This window comes from Lytechinus pictus, unplaced genomic scaffold (assembly GCF_037042905.1).
Source record: "Lytechinus pictus isolate F3 Inbred unplaced genomic scaffold, Lp3.0 scaffold_20, whole genome shotgun sequence".
NCBI lineage: Eukaryota > Metazoa > Echinodermata > Echinoidea > Temnopleuroida > Toxopneustidae > Lytechinus > Lytechinus pictus.
This window is the reverse complement of record NW_026974141.1, coordinates 12132345-12152753: the sequence shown is the minus strand read 5'-3', so window position 1 is coordinate 12152753 and position 20409 is coordinate 12132345. Positions and strand designations below refer to the sequence as shown.

The following is a 20409-nucleotide window of genomic DNA, read 5'->3' as shown; positions in this document are numbered from 1 at the left end:
TTTAATTGTAATTGCTGCAGGAGTGACCTGGGAACTCGCAAACAATACTGCCGTACTTTGGCAAAAGGAAGCAAGTTACAAAAGTATCATTTGTTGTAAATGAGCAGTGTGTGTTCGTCATTTACATAGGCATCGATGCAATTCAACAGCATGATTTCTTCAATATCTTTCTATAGAACGATCATTTCTTCCCCCAATTTTGCCTGAACGTGCAACATACAAAGGGTGTTTCAGAAACAACTTTAACTCAAATTTGACTGATGTGTCACTTGCTTCCTTTTGCCAAAGTTGGGCAGAATAGTTTCACTCTTTCATATCCAGCCATGTTAATGTTCTATACTTGAGTATAGCAATTATTCTTGTAGAGGAAGCGTTATGCTTTAGTTAGGCCTAATGTGAACGGCCCTTAATGGATGAATTAAGTCCAAGAAGGGGAAAAACCCATTTATTTTAGTATCTTATGAAAGCTGCATGTTAAGTGTTGTTTCCTGGATCAAATCGGTTGTGATCTTCAGCCAAAAATTACTTTCTAGGACTATTCATCGTTTCGCCTTTCAACGAGAAACAGAGAAACGATAACAATTGGTCACCAAGAACTCGAGTGTCAGCAGCGAGACTTTCAATTTCTGTCCAAGTTTGCAAGAAGTTTTTGTGTGGTTGGATGATTTTCTTTGCTGAAAAAGGGTTTTAGAATTCATAGATTTAAACATGGTTTTTAATAGAAAATTACCACTTGCAAAAACATGCCTGATACAAGGCAAGGCATAATATTGTTCGCAGAGACTATTAGAGGGTTTCTCCAAAGCAGGATTTTAACTGCGGAACCGAACCGTGATGAAAATAAAATGACGTCTTTCTCTGATTCTGATTTTTCTTCATGACAGACATGTTTTATTTATAGTAGGAGTGGGCTATACTTGGGTCAAAAATACTTTTTTTGTAATTTCAATATGACAACAGTTTTTTTTTATTCCTTGTAATGTATCTCAACATGAAATGACAATATTTTTTGTCTCAGGTCCGAGAAAAAAGTGTGCCGGGCCAAAATCCAAAATGGCCGCCAAAACCCCCCAAAATCACAGTTTTGGCCACAATTTTTTTATTTGGTGGTCAATTTCTCTGGTTTTGGTGTCTATTCATATGTTTTTGGGGGCAGGCAATTTGTTTTTCCTATAATTAGTACTTTTAAACCATTATTTGTAGAGTTAAAAGGTAATTATACCTAAATTTTCCCATTTTTGTAGCCTTTTTTCAGCCAAAAAGTAGGTTTTATCATCCTGGGGTTCTGGGATATTAGATGGTACGAGGTCAACAATAGCAAGCAGCTTCATATAGCTATATTGCTTTTATTCCTCCACTTTGGGTTTTACGGATATTTGTGAAATATATCTTATTAAATAAAAAAATGTCAATTATCCATTGGGGCTATACATATATACAATGTACTGTACATACATACTGCACTGCATAAATGCATTGGCCACCATGACAGATAACAAGGCTTGTATAAACTATAGTGTCATAGAAATGAGCTCTCAGGTTTAGAATTAGATGCCTCAGAAATTGAAGATGTGTTTTGTTTCATAAATTGAGGACATGTTTTGTCAAATATGCTAATTCAGGGGGCGGAGAGAGGTAATTTACACTGTAGCTATTCTGGGCCCCGTTGCATAAAAATTTACCATTATGTTAACTTAACTTAATGGTAACTTGCATGCAATCCTTTATTCTGATTGGCTGTTGATCAGCGTTACCATGATACTAGTAGTTACCTGACCCCATAAACATAGGCCCAGGCAGTTAGACACCAGAACCAGGTTTTAAAAAAAGCCTCCAAATGAAGAAGATATGGCTAAAAATATGATGTACGTATATATACATGTATGTGATATTTACATGTAAGTTTAATTTACGTTACTGGTTTCACCATGTACATCAGCTGACAAGGAATCAAATTCACAATCTAATTCTAAACCTTTGAAGCTCATTTCTATGACACTATAGTTTATATATACAGGCCTTGTCATATGCCATGGTGGTCAATGCATGGATATATGCAGTGTAGTATGTACAGTGCATTGTACACCGTATAGCCCCTATGGATAAATGACATTTTCTTTTATTTGATAAGATATATTTCACAAATATCCTTAACACCCAAAGTGGAGGAATAAAAGCAATATAGCTACATGAAGCTGCTTGCTATTGTTGACCTCGTACCATCTAATATCCCAGAACCCCAGGATGATAAAACCCACTTTTTGGCTGAAAAAAGGTTACAAAAATTGGAAAATTCAGGTATAATTACCTTTTAACTCTACAAATAATGGTTTAAAAGTACTTATTATTGGAAAAACAAATTGCCTGCCCCCAAAAACATATGAATAGACACCAAAACCAGAGAAAATGACCACCAAATAAAAAGGTTGTGGCCAAAACTGTGATTTTGGGGGGTTTTGGCGGCCATTTTGGATTTTGGCCCGGCACACTTTTTTCTCGGACCCGAGACAAAAAATATTGTCATTTCATGTTGAGATAAGGTAAAAGGAACACAAAAAAACTGTTCCCACAGTAAAACCAAAAATCACCCATTTATAGCCCACTCCTATTTATAGCATGGAAATCCCTGTTAATTGCATTTTAGAATGATGGAAAATGTATTACTTGTATTTTGCGGTATAAAGGGAGGTATATTTGGTGTCAAATGATAATGGAAATATGTTTCAAAGTGGAGAGTATTGAAATCAACTCAGTCTTAGGTCTTACACGGTTACTATGATTGCGATTATGGGTAAAAATCAAAATTTTGACTTGAAAAAAGACTATACTGTCAATTTGAACTTTGCAGCGATGGCAAATGTCATAAGGGCTGGGTTGTGTCTGGCCCTTAGCAGAAAAAAAAAAGAGACAAACTTTGTCCAAATCTGCGAAATTCCTGAGACGACATACCATTCCTAACCTTCCATTTCCCCTCTGGGATACATTTTCCCAAGATTTTCTCAAGATTTTCTCACTCTGTTGATAAAAGAAACAAGAAAAAGGGGTGAGTCATCGACTCTGAAAAGTGGGCAGAAAAGAAACAAATGCTTGACCACACATATTGTGAAGAGGATGTTCCCTTTGGGTCCCCTAATCTGTGTGATTAACCTTAAAGATCTGCTACAAAGAATGGAGTATGTGGGACTGTTGAGAATCACTTTTTATCAGCAGTAACTCCTTTCAATGAAAAGGATGCATAATTGGAACCTTCCTGCACCCCCCTTCTTTAAATCTTCATCAAAACTGAAAAGGTGATATTTTAATAGTAGATTTTAATGACTTTCTTTCTATATGCCCACTCCTGATGTTTATTATGATAATAAAGTTGCTTTCATTATACTCCAGTAAACATTCCAATGATAGAGTGTACTCAAAGGGTGTTGAGAAATCCTTTTTTTATTTCTGTTGAAAGTTGACCATACTTACGAAGTAAACCATGCTGGAAGCGTACCAAGACGTCAAGAGCTGAAGCTGCTTGATGTCTTGCCAAAACTCGGACTAAGAGGAATTTAAATTGATGCGAAGAACAATAGCAAATAACGTAAATATGAAAATAAGTATTATTTATTCGATTGAGGTTATAAGCATCATCAATTCAAGAGGCTGTGGATGAAAAAGAAAACCTTTTTGGCACCTTTGTCTCTTGTTTGTTATTGTTACTACTTTGGAATGCTTTCTCTTATTTATTCTTATCGATTGGATTACTTTTACCAACAACATCTGTGATGAGTAGTTTGTTTTATATATGGAGTGTTGTGGCAGTGTATATGAACTACCATAACAGAGGGGAGAGGGGGGGGGGGCTTTAGTTTACTGTAAATTAACTGTAATGGAGGGGGGTCCTTGATTAGGACTTAACTTTGTTCATGATAAATTATTATCATGAGCAAGACCAGGAGACAGATTGAAGATTAGGACAAAGGCTTGAAACAGACCAATCTTTGGATGAAAGAAGAGGAATTTTAAGTCTCTTTGTGGTAGCATCCTCTTTCCAAACCCTGAAGGAAACCGAATATCAGGAAAATAAATCAAAGAGAGGCATGAATAGCATTTTTGGCCCTCTTTCCCTCTCGTTTTGATACACTGTGACGATTCTCTCTCATGGATCCTCCCTCGTGGTGTGGTGGTGTGTGAATCGATTCGGTTTCGGTGGAATGCTTCGCGAAGGTTTCCGACCGGTCAGTGACTTGGATGAAGTGGGGTGAGCGGAGGGACAAGCAAAATCACCACAGGTCTACTTTGGGGGGGGGGGGGAACCGGAATGTTTCCGTGCAATTTTCTTACCCCCTTGGCTGCCTCCAGCCAAATGAAAACCCACTTTGGGTTTGCATAGAAGGGTCATGGTTGTGCAAAGAAAAGGAATGAAAAAGCAAAATCAAAAGAGAGAGAGAGAGAGAGAATGGACCCTAGAAGAAAAAAAAAAAAAATATACACATAAAGGTGTTCTTTTAGCTCAGGTTGCCCGTGGGCTATCTTTTCTCCACTCTTTACCACATACTGTGTCTAGAAAATAATGATATAGGCTTGTGTTAACACTTGCCTAAAGTTGTTACATGGATGTATGTGGTTATTTTGCAGTGTGTTCGATGCTATTTATGATACTGTTAGACTACAACATTGAAATAAATTTTAGATTGTATGAATATAGGCCTTGTTCCTAGCTGGCACTTTTGCCACTCAGTTCCCAAATACTTTCCTATCATCATTTCACGATTTGTAGGCAATCGATTATCGTGCTAGATATCGGTTTGATTTCCAGAAACGTAACTTCAAATGTAAACATTGTCTTGTGTGTGAATGTGCCCATACCCCTTACTGTGCGAACTGTTTGATAGAGACACTGACTCACGTTCATGCTGATACTCCAAACAACGTTTTCAAAGCGGTGGTTCCAAAGAAAAGGAGAGAAAAAATGAACTGAGCGGGGCAATTTTGTCAGATCATTCAGTCTCTGTTGAATAAAAGAAGAAAAACCATGCAATACAGAATTCTGTATTGCTTTTTCATAGTTGAGGAAACTCTTCTAAAGATCAAATCTTCTTTGTGCAAAAAACTTCGACTCTCTGTAACCTCTTTTGTTACTATTTTAGGGTAAAACTTGGTTCAAAAGTTTCTTGGGTTTTTATATCCGTCTTTTATATCATAGGAAACTGTAGATTAGCTGAAGAATTTAATGTATTTGCTTAGTTGCAAATGGCCCATACAGAGTTACATTTTATGCCTGATGTCATGTAATTTGTTATCTTGTCTTGTTGGCCGTACACGTTACAAAATATGCACTCCAGCGGTATTTTAAACTTTTGAAATCTGTGTCTGCGGTATCAAAGTCTAAAGTTAACAGGCAGTATTCTTCATAACGAGTTCATCATTTAAAGGAACACTTTGATTTCCAAATGATCTTTAACCGAATATCGAAACAAGAAAGGGGGCTATAACATTTTTCAGTTTACTTTTTAAGTTCTAACTTAAAGTGTCACCTTCCTCTGAAATTTAACTTTTCAGTAGTGCCTATATGCTTTCATAATCTCACTATTATTATTTTTTTTTAAATATTTCTAGTGTTGAATAGGGTTAATAGTTTTAATAGGCCTATATATTTAACTCTTGTGCTGAGCCAATTTTCTTGGTGCTTGTTTTGTTGTTGAAAGAGAGAACTTTGAGAAGGTGAATACAGAATAGGCAATTCGGTAAGGAATCTGTTTAGGAAGAGTGCTTTCAAATCCAAACAATGCTTGGTATAATTTGGGTGTATTGCATTAAATCTGAAATCAAGTCAGACTTCCTGTAAGCCCTGTAGATTCCAGTGGTTGCCGACGGTAACCGAGATCCGAAATCCAGCTAGTGCCGTCTCTCTCCTCCTCCCCTCCGCTATAAGGTCTCCAGTTTCTGTAATCTATAGCGGGAGAATTAAGGTAAAATAGAGTAGAACAAATAACCCAACAGAATCCAACACCTTTTTATATTTCTTCTTTCTTTGTGTAGAATGTTTCTTGAAGGATCCTTTTTCCTCATACTCAAAAGAATCCACATTCCTTTGCTTTATCCCTGGCTAGTCTCCCATCCGCAGACCCTTCGCCCGTCACCGTGAGGTAAATACGACACCTTCGGTCTGGCATTCAAACAGATGCTTGTGTATCTCTTGTTTTTGTTGATGCTTGGCTCAAGACTTCAAGAGTTGCTTGGAGACCATGGGAACAAGAGAGAACAGTGGTTTTCTTCTTTTTTTCCTTCTCAGGCTCAGCTCAGGAAGGTCTCTGGTCGCAAATCTTTCAAGTGATATTACCTGCACAAAGAATGCAGACATGGGTTGACCTGATTGCAAGTTGCAATGACCTGGTACAATTCATTTCTTGTAGGGCAAGTGTTTGCAGCGCACTGTGTACATGTCTTATAACTTTCTCCTTTTACTTTCCCCTTTCTGTTCCTGACCTTTGCTCATTTTTATTTTACTACCATCTACTACAAAGGAATGTATTATAGGTTCCCCCCCCCAAGAGCCAGTGGCTTCAAGATTACCCCCCCCCCCCACATCTCCAATCCATTTTACCTAATGGAAATTTCTTACTCCCCCCCCCCCACAAAAATAAAGGATTTTAAGGATACCTTTCTGGTATGAGATTGAGAAGTGTATCTATGGTCATATAAAGTCCATTGACTCTAGTGCCGAGCTCCATGGTCATATAGGCCTATACATGTAACTGTAAAGGAGGAGGAGGCTGAAGTATAACGATGGACTTGCAAGCTAATAGTAATTCCATCATTTTGATGAAACTATAACCTACAGTATCTTCAAACAAAATTGTCGAAAGGAAAAAAGTACCATAAACCACCGAATCCTTGGTTATTACGTCTTGTGCTTGTCAAGTGTCTTTGGGACTTGCGTTTCGGTTACGAAGGGGGTGCCCTCTGCCACCCTCGTATAATGATGTAATAAGGCAGATATGATTTTGAACTTTATGGAACTATCGTGTTTCTCCCCGCCAAAAAGCTCTCCTGTTACCACCAAGCGAGGGAGACTCCAGGGTCTCCTCGTCTCCTGGCTGAACTTTCTAGTCTTGTGTTACAGGCCCTTTCAATTTCCGCTGATGATCGATGTTTCGCAATTTGGCCCTATTTGGAAGGGTGGGGGCCATAGACCTTTGACTCGATCAACCATTCATTTCACCTTATAATTCTGATATTGTAGCAAACTGGTTTTTGTCTGGCTTTTTGATAGAAGTGTGCTTTGGACAGTTAAAACTGCATTGGTTTCATGCACCTACCGTATTATTCATTTTAATGCACTAACATGAAAAGGGCCATGTGGGACTGAACTTTGCACTTTGTGAAAATGGTATCCAAGCCTTGTATTGAAGGCTAAGTGGGAAACACTGTGAGACTGTACACATTCCACGATGGTTAAACTAGCTGACATCAGTATACCATGCACGCCCCCTCCACCACCCCTTAACCTCGTACAAGCGAACGTGCGGAACGACCATAACATTTCTCCCCCTTTTTCCCTCCACAGGACCAATCCCACCGAAATGCATACATATGAAAATTGAAAGTGGATAGGCTTATGTGTATAGAGATGTTAAACATCTGTCATCTTTGCATACAGGGCAGAATGTTTGCAATGTTACTCCCAACATCTCGACTTCCCATGAAGTTGATTCTTTTCTTGTAGAATGCCCCCTCCTGCCCCCATAATAGCTCTATGATCATACCTTTGCCATTGGTGCACAGGTGTAGGGGAGATTTAACCCCCTGACCCCTACCACCCCATGGACCATCCCCCAGGGTCTGCAGTCCAAACAAGGGGGAGGTCAAAGGTCACCTAGAGGTCACATGACCTGTGCTAGAGAGATTTATTTCTATGACATTCTTTGGGGGCCCCCATGTTAGCAGAAACATTGAGCAATTTCCCATCATTTCGCATTATAGTTTCACTCAAGTTCGATCAATGCATCCTTTGTACTGAAGAGATGAAAGTAAGTGTCCAACTACTGGAAAGGTTTATTTGTTGTTCTGCATGAATTTGGAGCTAAATTGCAATTTCAGAAGGAAACCAGTCTGCCATTTTCATCATTGATGAATAAGCAACTATTTTTGGAATCACAATACCAGCAGTGCACAAAACAAGAAGTACATGCACTTGGCCCCTATGAAAATACGGGTAACTCTGCCTAAGTTGACCGTCCATATTAAAGTGGAATTATCATCTTAAGTCAAAGCAATTTTAAGACCAGATTATTCAAAACATGTTATATATTCCTCCTTTAAGTCGAATTTCTCCTTAATCAAACTGATTTTTTTCTGTGGAGTGTGGTCCCAAAAGATTTGACTTGGGCAGAACTACCTGTAGGAGTGGTCTTCTGTGAAGAAAAAAAATATCACTTTTTAGCCACTTATCTTATGGCGGTCAGTTACGACCCATTTCCCTTTTCAGAAGAGTTTGCAATAATTGTAACCACCATTGGAGAGCATTATTTTGATACGCTGTGAGACCGTTACCAAGGTAGTTAACAGTTCCAATTGTACCACATTGATGAAGTTTTAAGTTCTAAATGCAACAGAACAGGACTCTACCATGTTGTGGACATCCATTACCCAAGTCCCTTTAAATGGAGGTAAACACTTGTCTAAAGAGCACATGATATAGTTCTTAAAGGCAAGTGTTGACCAACACCAACTTGTTCTTTGCTTTGCAAGAGAAGGGGATCGATCACGGTGAGGCCCTCGGGGGTAGAGCCAGGCCTATCTCGGGCCTAAATCAAACATGACCAGGCTCTTTCGTTAGCACTGTCCGCTTAGAATCAACATGATCCCGATACCGAGATAGGGATTAAATAGTAGACCCTGTGTCTCGTTTGGGGCTAGGTAATTAGGCTAGCATTTGGTATTTAGACTATAGTTCAGTATGAGTTCAGTTTTTACCCATCAGTTGCAAAAGCAACCAGTATGTTTAAAGAAAATATATGCAACAGTTACCAGTTCCTTGTTAGCCAGCCTTCCCCTTGGTCTTGTAGCTAAGTTCAACAGTCATAACATTAATTGCTATTTGATACATACTCTTTCCAGGTAACACAGAGTTCATGGTTGTCTCAGAACTTCACCTTCAGAAGAAGGTGAAGAGTTGTTTAGCCAATTTGGTATTTTCAAACTTGAATCAGAGATTATATATACCTTACATGATGATTTGAATTCTTAACCCATTATTGCAGGGGGGGGGGGATAATCTAGAAAGCAAAAATGCCTGGCTTTAGGCGGTGCTGCACCATCCCGAGTTTGCTCAATCTCGAGATTTTAGCCCGATCAGCCCTCTTCGCGATTAATCTCGAGATTCAAGAAACCCCGTCTGCACCATCCCACGACAGCGATTCCTGCTCGAGCGATCGAGGCAACAAGCCCGATATTACGAGCATGCGCACTTTCGGATCTTGGAGTTTCAACGGCCCGCGCTTTTGAATAACTTCCCGCGATATGCAAGCAATGTACTCCTTTCACTAGCACTTTCGCCGAATTCAACCGGTGTTATGCAACAATCCTCTCAGCTCAGCGAGTGAAGAAGTGATGTATTCTTCGTTAAATATGATGGCGGAGTAGGAGGCAACGACAGAGAGAGAGAGAGGGAGAGAAGTAGGAAAGAAATGCTATTTGCTCACATTTTGCGAAGGAATAAGACAACACTGCTGTCAGTGTTGTTATTGAATATGACCATCGTCGATGAGCGCCTCCCCCTTCGGTCTGGTCTCTCCCAAAATCCATTCACTGGTGGGACACCATCGTTGCTTATGAACGCTATTCGCATGTATAAAGTTGACTTCCGCACGTGTTTATGTTTTGACCAAGGCGGAAGTGGAACGCGAATTGCATTATGGACTGACGTCATGAATAAATTACCCCGAGTCCAATCTCGAGTGCGTCTGCACCGACGAATTAGCGGGATAATTCGTAAAATAGCGCGCTATTTTGCAAATAAACCCGAGTTGACTTGGGATTGCAATCTCGAGATTAATCCTACGAACTAGCGCGATAATTGCGTCTGCACCGCCAACTATCTCGAGATTTTTCAGATCGGGATAATTTGCCGGATCAGAAATAGCGCGCTAATTTGAAACTTCGGGATGGTGCAGACGGCCCTATTGTTACAATGGACTGTGTGAGATATCTCTGTTGGCTCCAGTATTCTATTGCTGCCTTTGAGATTGTTTTGACTTTCCGACTTTGTTTTCACCCACATAGAGGATGTTATTTCTTTCGTTACAAAATTCCATTTCCGATTGAACTTTTGAAAGTTTAAGAAGCAAGGGATGAAGGTGTGTTGGTATGAAGGTGCTTCGTGTCCACCTATACCGATTTGAATATGACTTCAAATTTTCTTATTGAAAGAAAAGTGAGTGGAAAAGGATAACTTAAGTAAAGTAGAACATTCTCTGTCAAATTTTCATGTGCTATTGTTTGATAGAAGATGAGGAGAAAAGTCTTTGGCATTCTAAGTCCCCACTTCATCATTCAATAAGCACTCTAGAACGAAAATCTTAAAACAATGATGACATGGCCGAGTATCTGTACTTTGAAAAGAGGAGGACAAACTGCTTGTTCCTAATCTAGATCCTGTGTGAACGTGGACGGCATTTTTGCGGTCGAGCGTGGCCGAACACGGTCCCACCCAGAGAAAATGTGCCAAGGTCTCGCTTTTTCCGATATCAGGCAAGCCACAATGTTATGTCGACCGCATACATCATGTTCAAAACTGCAGTTGGGGACCGTTGCCTTAGTCCCACGCAAACAAGTGAAAAAAGGGGGAAAAGATGACGAAGAAAAAAACTGGCAGGCCTCCCCTGGATCAGTTTGAAAAATTGAGCGCACCACCGGGTGGTTTTCTTCCTCGCTCTCTTTTCACTTTTTTTTTCTTTTTAACAAGGATTCTTGGGAAACACTACACACTGTGGGTCTCTCCCGACCAGGTTTGTTGTCATCGGTTTCCATGACGATAGCCAAAAGTATTGGGTTATCTCTCTCCCCTGTCTAGCCCCAGGGTGGATACGTTGAGGTCTGATTGGTGGAGCCGGGGTACTTGACCCTTCTTTCACCCTATTAGAATCCCTCGGCATACCTGCACGATCTTGAGGTTTGGGAGTTTAAAGGTGCACTCTTTTGTTTTTGTGTTTTTGCTCTTCATATTCGTTTAGAAAATATGAAAATGTACTGCATACCTCAGAAATATGAATAAAGCCTTGGAGATGTTACAAGGATGCAAGTTCACCATCAGTGTTCAGTGATTAACTTATCAAAGTACATTGTATGTTTTTTTATGTTCTGCATAAACATTAATTACAGGTGCTGATTTAGTATTTAATTTCTCCATTAAAATGAAATTGACAATCTGGTAGGCCTATCAGCCAAGCTTTCTCAAAGTTCATAAAGTGGTTAAGAAGTGGGCATTGGAGCTGTGACATTAATCAAAGTTTCCCTTTTTTCTCTCTCTCTTTGCTCCCTCTGCAGGATCACCTTAACATGGTACGAGATCTAATGGAAAACCTACTAAGTAAGAATCTAGGAACAAGCGCTTCTACCAAGTCCGCAGAACATCCCTCGGTCTCAAAGACAAGAACCATGAGCGAGAGCGACAAACCAAGCACACCAACCGGTGTAGACGAGGTAGAAATCATCTGTTGACAGAAGAACTTACCCTGCGTCCATTGAGACAGTTTGCTGAATATAAACGATAGCGCGTAGCATCCTTGATGAAACGCTGATGCGGATGTTGCCTTCGAGGTTACCGTTCGTTCGTTAAACGGAGAGCGGGAAATGCGTGACGCTCGGACACAACGAAAAAGTGCAAAGTTATGGTTGCTGTGATGTTGGCAGTTGTTTCCGCCAGCGACAGAGTCGTCGAAGGATCAACTAGTCGCACCAACAAAAAAAATAAATAAAAATGGAAACGGGTACCAGAGAATGTTGTAGAGTGTGCAGTGTCTTATCTCCGTTCTTTGGAAGATAGAAACGGATAAATGCCATCGTAGTTCTACCTCAAAGACTGTTAGATGACCAGAACCCACAAGTGCCGACTCTCGATCACATCTCGCCTATGAGATCAAGTTCCGATATCTAGGCAGATCAGCGCCCCCTGTAAGATCATTTCAAGAAGTATGACAGAATGGACTGGGGTTTGAAGCTCATTTCGGGAAGTACAGCCGAAGGGAAAGGGACTGCTCTTCACAGCGACGTCTTGGGTTTATCTTTTGGAGATGAGACACAGATTCGCCTCTAATCGAAAGAGGGTAGTTATAAAACAAACAAGGCAGCTGACTATACACATTTTATTCTGTAACTACTCTCTTACAAATTCAACATTTGAAGAAGAAAAAAAAAACTTTTTTTATTATCATAAACAGTATCTGCAATAAACATTTGTGCCTTCTAAGACAACATCAACAGGCCAAAATTTGATGTCTTGGATAATCGTTATCCAAGGTGAATATTTCAGTTCTTGAAATTTGGCTGTCACCGTATGTGCCTTATTTTGTATTTGAAGTAGGATTAGATGAAATGTAGTCAAATGTACATCAGACATGCTCTACGGATCAGATAAATCGTTTACTCGGTTGAATTTTCTATGAAACGTTTGTCTGTGGATAATTTCGTGACTCGGTAAACAATCAGGCTCGTGGCTGAGAGCACTGTCAGACATATTGGGTACTAAATTTTAAAAATTTGTCACTCATCAATGTTACTTTGTTGCAAATTGGCAACATGTAGTCCGATAGCCCTTATATTGGCTCTAAAAGATCGTGGTAGTTAAAGTGCATAATATTAATAACTACCAATATATGACTGGTTCATGATGAATATGTTGCTGTTATCTCGCGATCAAATGCCACAAATATATTATTTTTCGCAAGGTAACGATAGGTTATTTAAATTGTTCTTCTTAGTGGAAAAAGAGCTGAATTCACTTATTGTTTATTCTCTTTAAATTATAATTTTGTTTATCACTTTATTCATTTTCCTGTTTTATTTGTGTGTGTGTGTGTGGAGGATGCTTGCGTTTGATGGGCCGATTTTGAAGACTTATTTTTACGTTTATTGCAAGTATGTATTTAAAAATGCAGCTCTTTTGGAGTGTTGGTACTTTTTTTTTTTTCATTTATTAATTTTTTTCCCATTATTTCTGCATTTTGCATGATGCAGTTCTCAAAAGACAATGTGAAAATATGTAGTTCATGTGCCATAAAATTATGAACAGATAAAGACAGTTAAGAAATTTGTACATGAAGTGCCTTGATGTATTTTAATTTTTTTTACCAAAGGAAATTAGGGGGATATAGAATCAATGAAATTGCATTTCCATGTACTGATCTTGAAAGAATTCTTGATTTTTTGTGTGTCGCTGGCCCGAAATATTTGTCAATCATTCCAAAATGTGAGAATTCCAGAATTAGTACCCAGATTTCCAAGTTCTAATGAAATTAATACCATTCCGATTGATCATTCCAAAAAAAAAGAAGAAAAATAATCACATTGACGTATATGTGGCTAGCCGGAAGGAGGATATGAAAATGTGTTAGATTTTATTATGTACAGGCATTAAAATGTCAAAATTTAAAACTTTTTGATCATAAAGTTCAAATTTTAAGGAATGTTGGGTGTTTTTTATATACACTATTTCAAATAATGTTGTCAAAATGTTACTGTTTTTTTCTTCTGATTAGGTATCTAGAAAGAATTGACAATTTTGTCTTTGCAATTATGATGTTATGAAAATGTTAATTGATGTTTACAGAGCTTGCCCACATATTTTCACGTTCATGATGATACGACATCGTGAATTAGACGAGTGTTTTGGAGTAGGACTCTGAAGGAAAAAAAATCCTACTCAGAGTGTCTGAATTACATGTATGTTCCACTATAGTCAATAGATTGTATTATATCTGCCTCTCGTGCCAGAATCAATTTGGAAACTCATTCTGTTCTTCAGCAGTACTTCCAATCAGAGTTATGTACAATCACACGTTCCTTCCATTTTTTAAATTTGACCATTTATATAGAAAAAAAAAAAAAATAGTACTAGTTGATTAAAAAAAGTTATGTGGTGTTTTTTTTGCAAGAATATATCCATTTTGGTGTGTTAACCTTGTAAGATTTTTTACATTTATATAACTCAATTGGAATACAATTTTTTAATTGATTTGTACGATAAAGTTCTTCCATTGCTCTCTTTTTTAAGCTAGAAGAGAAATTATAGTTAGTGTCTGAATTTTGAGACTAGATGGGAATTTGCGGAACACGTTTGATTGCGTTTGTTAAACTGAGTATAAAGTTATATGAAAGAGTGAGTGAGTGAAACAATCGAACAAATTATAGTGAGTTTGCTGTGCCCTTTATCAATAAAATATATTATTCCCCCCCTTAAGAAGTGTTAAATCTACAGCATTAATGATGTGAGTTTTGGTTTTGTAATCCATTTTTTTTTTTCTTGTGAAATGTTCCTTCTGTGTCTCATTGTCTTCATGTGTGTCTTGTTCCCTCACTCTTATTTTTTTATATATTCCAACTTTTTCTGGACTTTGGAAATTTTGTGAGGGGTTGTCGAACGAAACAGTAAGAAACAGATTATATTGCAGACAAACAGGAGTACTTAACTACATGATATATATTATATTGTGCACTAAAAATGCAAATCTTTGTTATCAGTATAATGTTTAATTTAAGCCATGTTTATGACGATCTATCCTGTATGAAGTATATGTTGCATTGTAAACCCTATTAATTAGTGTTAATTGAAAATGTTGAATTATTAATGTTAAATCCTTACAAATGTGTTGATAAATTCATTGACATTTTTTCTCAATTAGAACTCCATGTTATGTTGTGAAGGCAATTATTGCAAATTTTTATCAGATGTACGCTGTATTCTCTGCGGTGTTTACATCAGTTTATAGAGCTTTAATGATATACCTTGATTATGTTATTCCAGAGATAGCAATGAACACCCGTTTTCAACTTATCACAAAATTTTCCATTATCAAATTATTTAAAAAATTTCTTCAAGACTTCGCTATTTCTTGTGTAACTTTGTGCACATTCTTTGTGTCTTCTTCTCCACCTTATTATCAATTGAACAGCGCTTCTTCTTTTTTTTCAGTCCGTGTTTTCTTATAACATTTCTTACCCATTTTCGATGCTTAAAGTTGAAGTGCAGTTTACATATGGGTGATATACAATAAAAATTTATACCTTTTGATAGCATCTAAACGTATTGCAATCTAAAACACAACAAGCTGAATTTCACAGGGGTTAGGGAGTTATTATTGTTAAATATTTTTTAGGTGTTATCTTCAGTTTCCCTGTGAAGTTTAGCTTTTTGTGTTTTGGATGCATAGTTGCTATAGTGTGGAGAGCTGTGATATATTAATAATTGGTATTATTATTATTATTTGTGAGAGTCCTTCTGAGTGAAAATGAAAAAATAAAACAGAGTAAACCAGAATTATATCGTGTGATGTGACTTTATTCTATTGTAATTCATCAATATTGGAAGTTCAGGATGTTGAAAATTATATTGAGAAACTGGTCATGGTAACAAAGGGTCAGTGGTAGTGGTTGAGATGATAATGATGATGGTGGTGATGATGATGATGGTGGTGGTGGTGGTAATGGTGATGATGATGGTGGTGATGATGATGATGGTGATGATTGGGATGGTGATGATGATGGTGGTGATGGTGGTGATGTGATGATGATGGTGGTGGTGGTAATGGTGATGATGATGATGATGGTGGCGGTGGTGATGATGATGGTGGTAATGATGGTGATGGTGATGATGATGGTGATGGTGATGATGATGATGGTGATGATGATAATTATGGTGATGTGGTGATGTGATGATGGTAATGATGGTGATGATGATGGTGAGGATGAGGATGATGGTGATGATGATGGTGATGGTGATGGTGTTGGTGATGATGATGATGGTGATGGTAATGATGGTGATGATGGTGATGATGATAATGATGGTGATGATGATAATTATGGTGATGGTGGTGATGTGATGATGGTGATGATGATGGTGGTGGTGGTAATGGTGATGATGATGATGATGATTATGATGGTGATGGTGGTGATGTGATGATGATGGTGGTGGTGGTAATGGTGATGATGATGATGATGGTGGCGGTGGTGATGATGATGGTGGTAATGATGGTGATGGTGATGGTGATGATGAGGATGATGATGGTGATGGTGATGATGATGATGGTGATGATGATAATTATGGTGATGGTGGTGATGTGATGATGGTAATGATGGTGATGATGATGGTGATGATGGTGATGGTGATGATGAGGATGAGGATGAGGATGATGGTGATGATGATGGTGGTGATGGTGATGATGGTGATGGTGTTGGTGATGATGATGATGATGGTGATGGTAATGATGATGATGATGGTGATGATGATAATGATGGTGATGATGATAATTATGGTGATGGTGGTGATGTGATGATGGTGATGATGACGGTGGTGATGATGATGATGATGATGATGATGGGGATGGTGATGATGATGATGGTGATGATGATGGTGATGATAATGATGATGATGACGATTAGGGTGATGATGGTGGTGATGATGATGGTGGTGATGATGATGGTGGTGATAATGATGATGATGGTGGTGATGTGATGATGATGATAATGATGATGGTGATGATGATAATGATGATGATTATGATGATGGTTGTGATGATGGTGATGATGATGATGGTGATGATGATGATGATGGTGATTAGGATGATGGTGATGATGATGGTGGTGATGATGACGAGGAGGAGGATGGTGTTGGTGATGATGATGACGATAATTATGATGGTGATGAATAGTTATTACTACACAAAAGATTGCAATGGGGGCGACATAAAAGGCCAAAATAGTCCATTTACTTCCATAGTAACCTTCACCTTTGTAATTTAATAGTATCAATGATCTCAACGTCCAAGACCTATCCTGATTTCACATCAAATATATTCACAAAATTTCCTTAATTCCTCAGTACTCTAACAATGAACACACCAGTCCCTTTCCCCACCTTGGAGGTTGGAAGAATGCCCCCGCCTAGTTAAAAAGACCACAATGTTTTTTCCATAACATTTTTACACAGTTAAAATGCACGAGCTCGTTAACAAGCCACTGCCGTGAAATTCTAATACATTTTTGTAATTTCTAAAGGTAAAATGGAAGATATTGGGTAAACTTATGTTGGTATTTCCAGGTCATTCACATATCGATGCCCCTAAAGGTGAAAGAAGGTATCGTGCATAAGCATCAAAAGAACCGCTCGAGCGGGGTTCCTGTATCATTAAGAGGGGCTTTGTTGCACCCCTCTGCCTTTACCTTTTTTCCTCTTTTACCCCTGAAGTAAACTCTTATCCTTTAATAATCTTTCTCTCTCCCTCCCTCTCTCTCTCTATTTCACCATTTTTTTATAACTCTCTCCGCCTCTCTCTTTGCTCTCCTACTATCTTTCTCCGTCTCTTAGTTGCTCTCTTCCTCTCTCTCTTTGATCTCTCGCTCCTCCTCTTGCCTTCCGTCTCTCTTATTTGCTCTCTCTCTCTCTTTGCTCTCTTGCTCCCTCTCTTAAACCGTCTCTCCCCTTTCCGTTATTCTTATTGCTCTATCTCACTTTGCTCGCTCATTCTTTCTTCCTTTCCTACTCTCCCCCTCCCTCTCTTCCAATGGCATAATGAGCCAAATATTTTCAGGGGCAAAGATAATGGCAAATCGGGCGAAATTTATAAAAAGATGCAAGCGACCGAGCAATAATTTCGACATTTGTATCACAAAAATACAGTTTTCTGATAGATTTTGACAAAATGTTCAGATTTATATCCTCTCTTTCCCTTTCTTTCCTTTCCTCTTTATTATTTTGGTCATTACTTTTTATTTGGAAGGGGGGCAAGCGCCCCAAGGCCCCTCCCCCACCTGTACGCCACTGGTCTATTCCACCCTCTCTCTCTCTCCGACTCGCTCTCTCGTGACAGTATAATCCAGCTCATTACATATCATCACGTCATAAGGTTTCTTATGCTACTACAATGAGAGCGATATTCAAAAGAATAATTATTTCTAAAGTCTCCTCCTTATACACCTAGGATTTCCTGGCGGGAGGTAAAGAGAGGCACAGGACCAGACCTGGGCCCCATGTTCCACAGACCAAATTATAGGCTTACATTGGAAGACAGATTGGTGTTAAACTACACCCGACGGTGTTGTGATAGGATCGCACCAAGCATTTGACACCAGCGTTTGTTTCTGTGGTGTTAAATTACATTGTGTTAAATCAACACCCATTGGTGTTTAATTCCGTCGACACTATTTGGTGTTATATTCAAACCCTATGTTAACGTAAGGGTGCTGCCCCCTCACCAACTGGTGTCGTTGTTGTTTTATGGTGTACTGTTCAATATGTGTATAAATAAACACAAATTATTTTCATGAAACGTGCCGGAAAGGGGGTCTATTTGCCCCTGGAAAATCACAAAAGTACCCCTAAATCAAGCTTATCAGCTCCACATACTTTTGATGCAGATAATAGGAGGAACGGGGGATCTAAGTACAACCTATAATTCAAATCCAAATCGGCTTAATCGATTAATCATCAAAATGGGTATTCTATCATAAAAAATATACAAAATAATTGCTCGTATATAGTCATTGCCGATGTAGATTCCTAATACATTACTTGCATTAATCTTAATCAGTATTAATCGAGTAATGCCCAAATTGAACTCTTTAGAAAAAAATATATTATCATTAATAGCTATTGCATTTTCATAATACAGAGTTAGGATTACTAAGATCGACATTTACAATTATTTGCAATTGTAACAAAGCGAAGTTCTCTGACTTAAAAATGGTTCCACTAACTATTTTAACTTGGAAAAAAAAAATGTTTCCATGATCAGAATGTGAATATCCTATCATCGGTTGTCATGACAACTGTTATTTTTTTCGTTCCAATAAACACCATTGATACTATACTATTGATCCAATTAAGTACACCTAAAATAAGGGGGTTTTGAATTCAATTTTTAGAAGCATTACGATAATGGCCTTTTTGGAACTGCAGGGGCCTCGGAAGCGGGGGAGGGGGTGGGGCTGGGGTGGGGGGGGTTGTGATTTTTTGCATGGTCAGCCCCCCGCACACACACTTTTGGCTCAGCTCCTCACTTTGAAAACTGTTCCGCGGCTCCTGAAGGAATGATTTCAATTCAATTCAATTCAATTCAATTCAATTAAACATTTATTTTCTTCCATTTCAAAACATTTTTCATAAACATAAATTCATACAAAAATCATTGTGAATAAACATACCAGCTATTAAATTATCGAAATTATATTGCTTTCTCAAAAGTAGGCATATGATATTATCTGGATCATGTAATATACACCTATTGTCCAGCTGCACATATATATGGAAAAATGTTTTTATGGATCAGCTTTCCGAGTAATTCGTGGGTGTATTGTAGATGTCGTGGTGAAATCTACAATGTGTTTGTTATTGAACATAAATACCTTGTTAACTTCGTCCAGTTGACTTACTTAGCTTTTGAAAATGACACGAATGACCTTATTAACTTCAATTAATTCGGGGTATCATCCCCCCCCCAAAAAAAAAAACCGCTTCGCTCGCCTCTATCGAGTATAACGTTACGCCACCGCGTTGCACAGTTCCACTAAAATGATCATGGTTTAGTGGTTAACATGAAGGTCAAGGGTTCGATTCCCTGCAGTACTTCGGTCTTTACGAAGGCCTTCATCTGTTGGTATTTATCATACATTTATCAAAATAGTGAAGTCAGAAAATTGGGGGGAAAATGTATATTATTGGGTTTTTTTTAATGGGAAAAATGTATCAATGTTATGTAATTGCATAATGACGAAACAAAACAATATCGACCATTATTTACAAATGAACTTATAGGCTAAACATATTTTAGAACCCCAAAACTAGTATATAAATGGAGGTAGAGGTAGAGATAGAGAGTAGAGATATACGCAGTTGAAAGAAAAAAATGAATAGATAAATAAATTAGTAAATAAATCAGTCGGCTTATGACAGTAGGTATGTGATGTGAGGGCTTTTGGGGGAGATTTGATTTTAAAATGTCACTTTTTAGTCCTTTTTTAATGTCGTTTTTATCTATGAACATCAGTCTCAAATCATTTACAATTACTTGTAAATGTTGTGATTATATATGTGTTGGAAAACTAACAAACACATAATAAAAATCAATCAATAATCATCAATCAGTCAGTCAGTCAGTCAGTCAGTCAATCAATCAATCAAATAATCAATCAATCAAATAATCATTCAATCAATTA

General features: G+C 38.1%; 1 protein-coding gene across 1 annotated transcript in view; it reads left to right on the top strand.

Moving 5' to 3' along the window:
* Positions 1 to 15517, top strand: part of LOC129283182 (G1/S-specific cyclin-D2-like) — a 33922-nt gene extending 18405 nt beyond the window's left edge. Inside the window, exon 5 of the mRNA XM_054919018.2 lies at positions 11530 to 15517. Within this exon, the coding sequence (XP_054774993.2) occupies positions 11530 to 11703 (174 nt within the window). The 3' untranslated portion in view covers positions 11704 to 15517. The remainder of the gene's footprint in view (positions 1 to 11529) is intronic.
* Positions 15518 to 20409: the final 4892 nt, after the last annotated feature.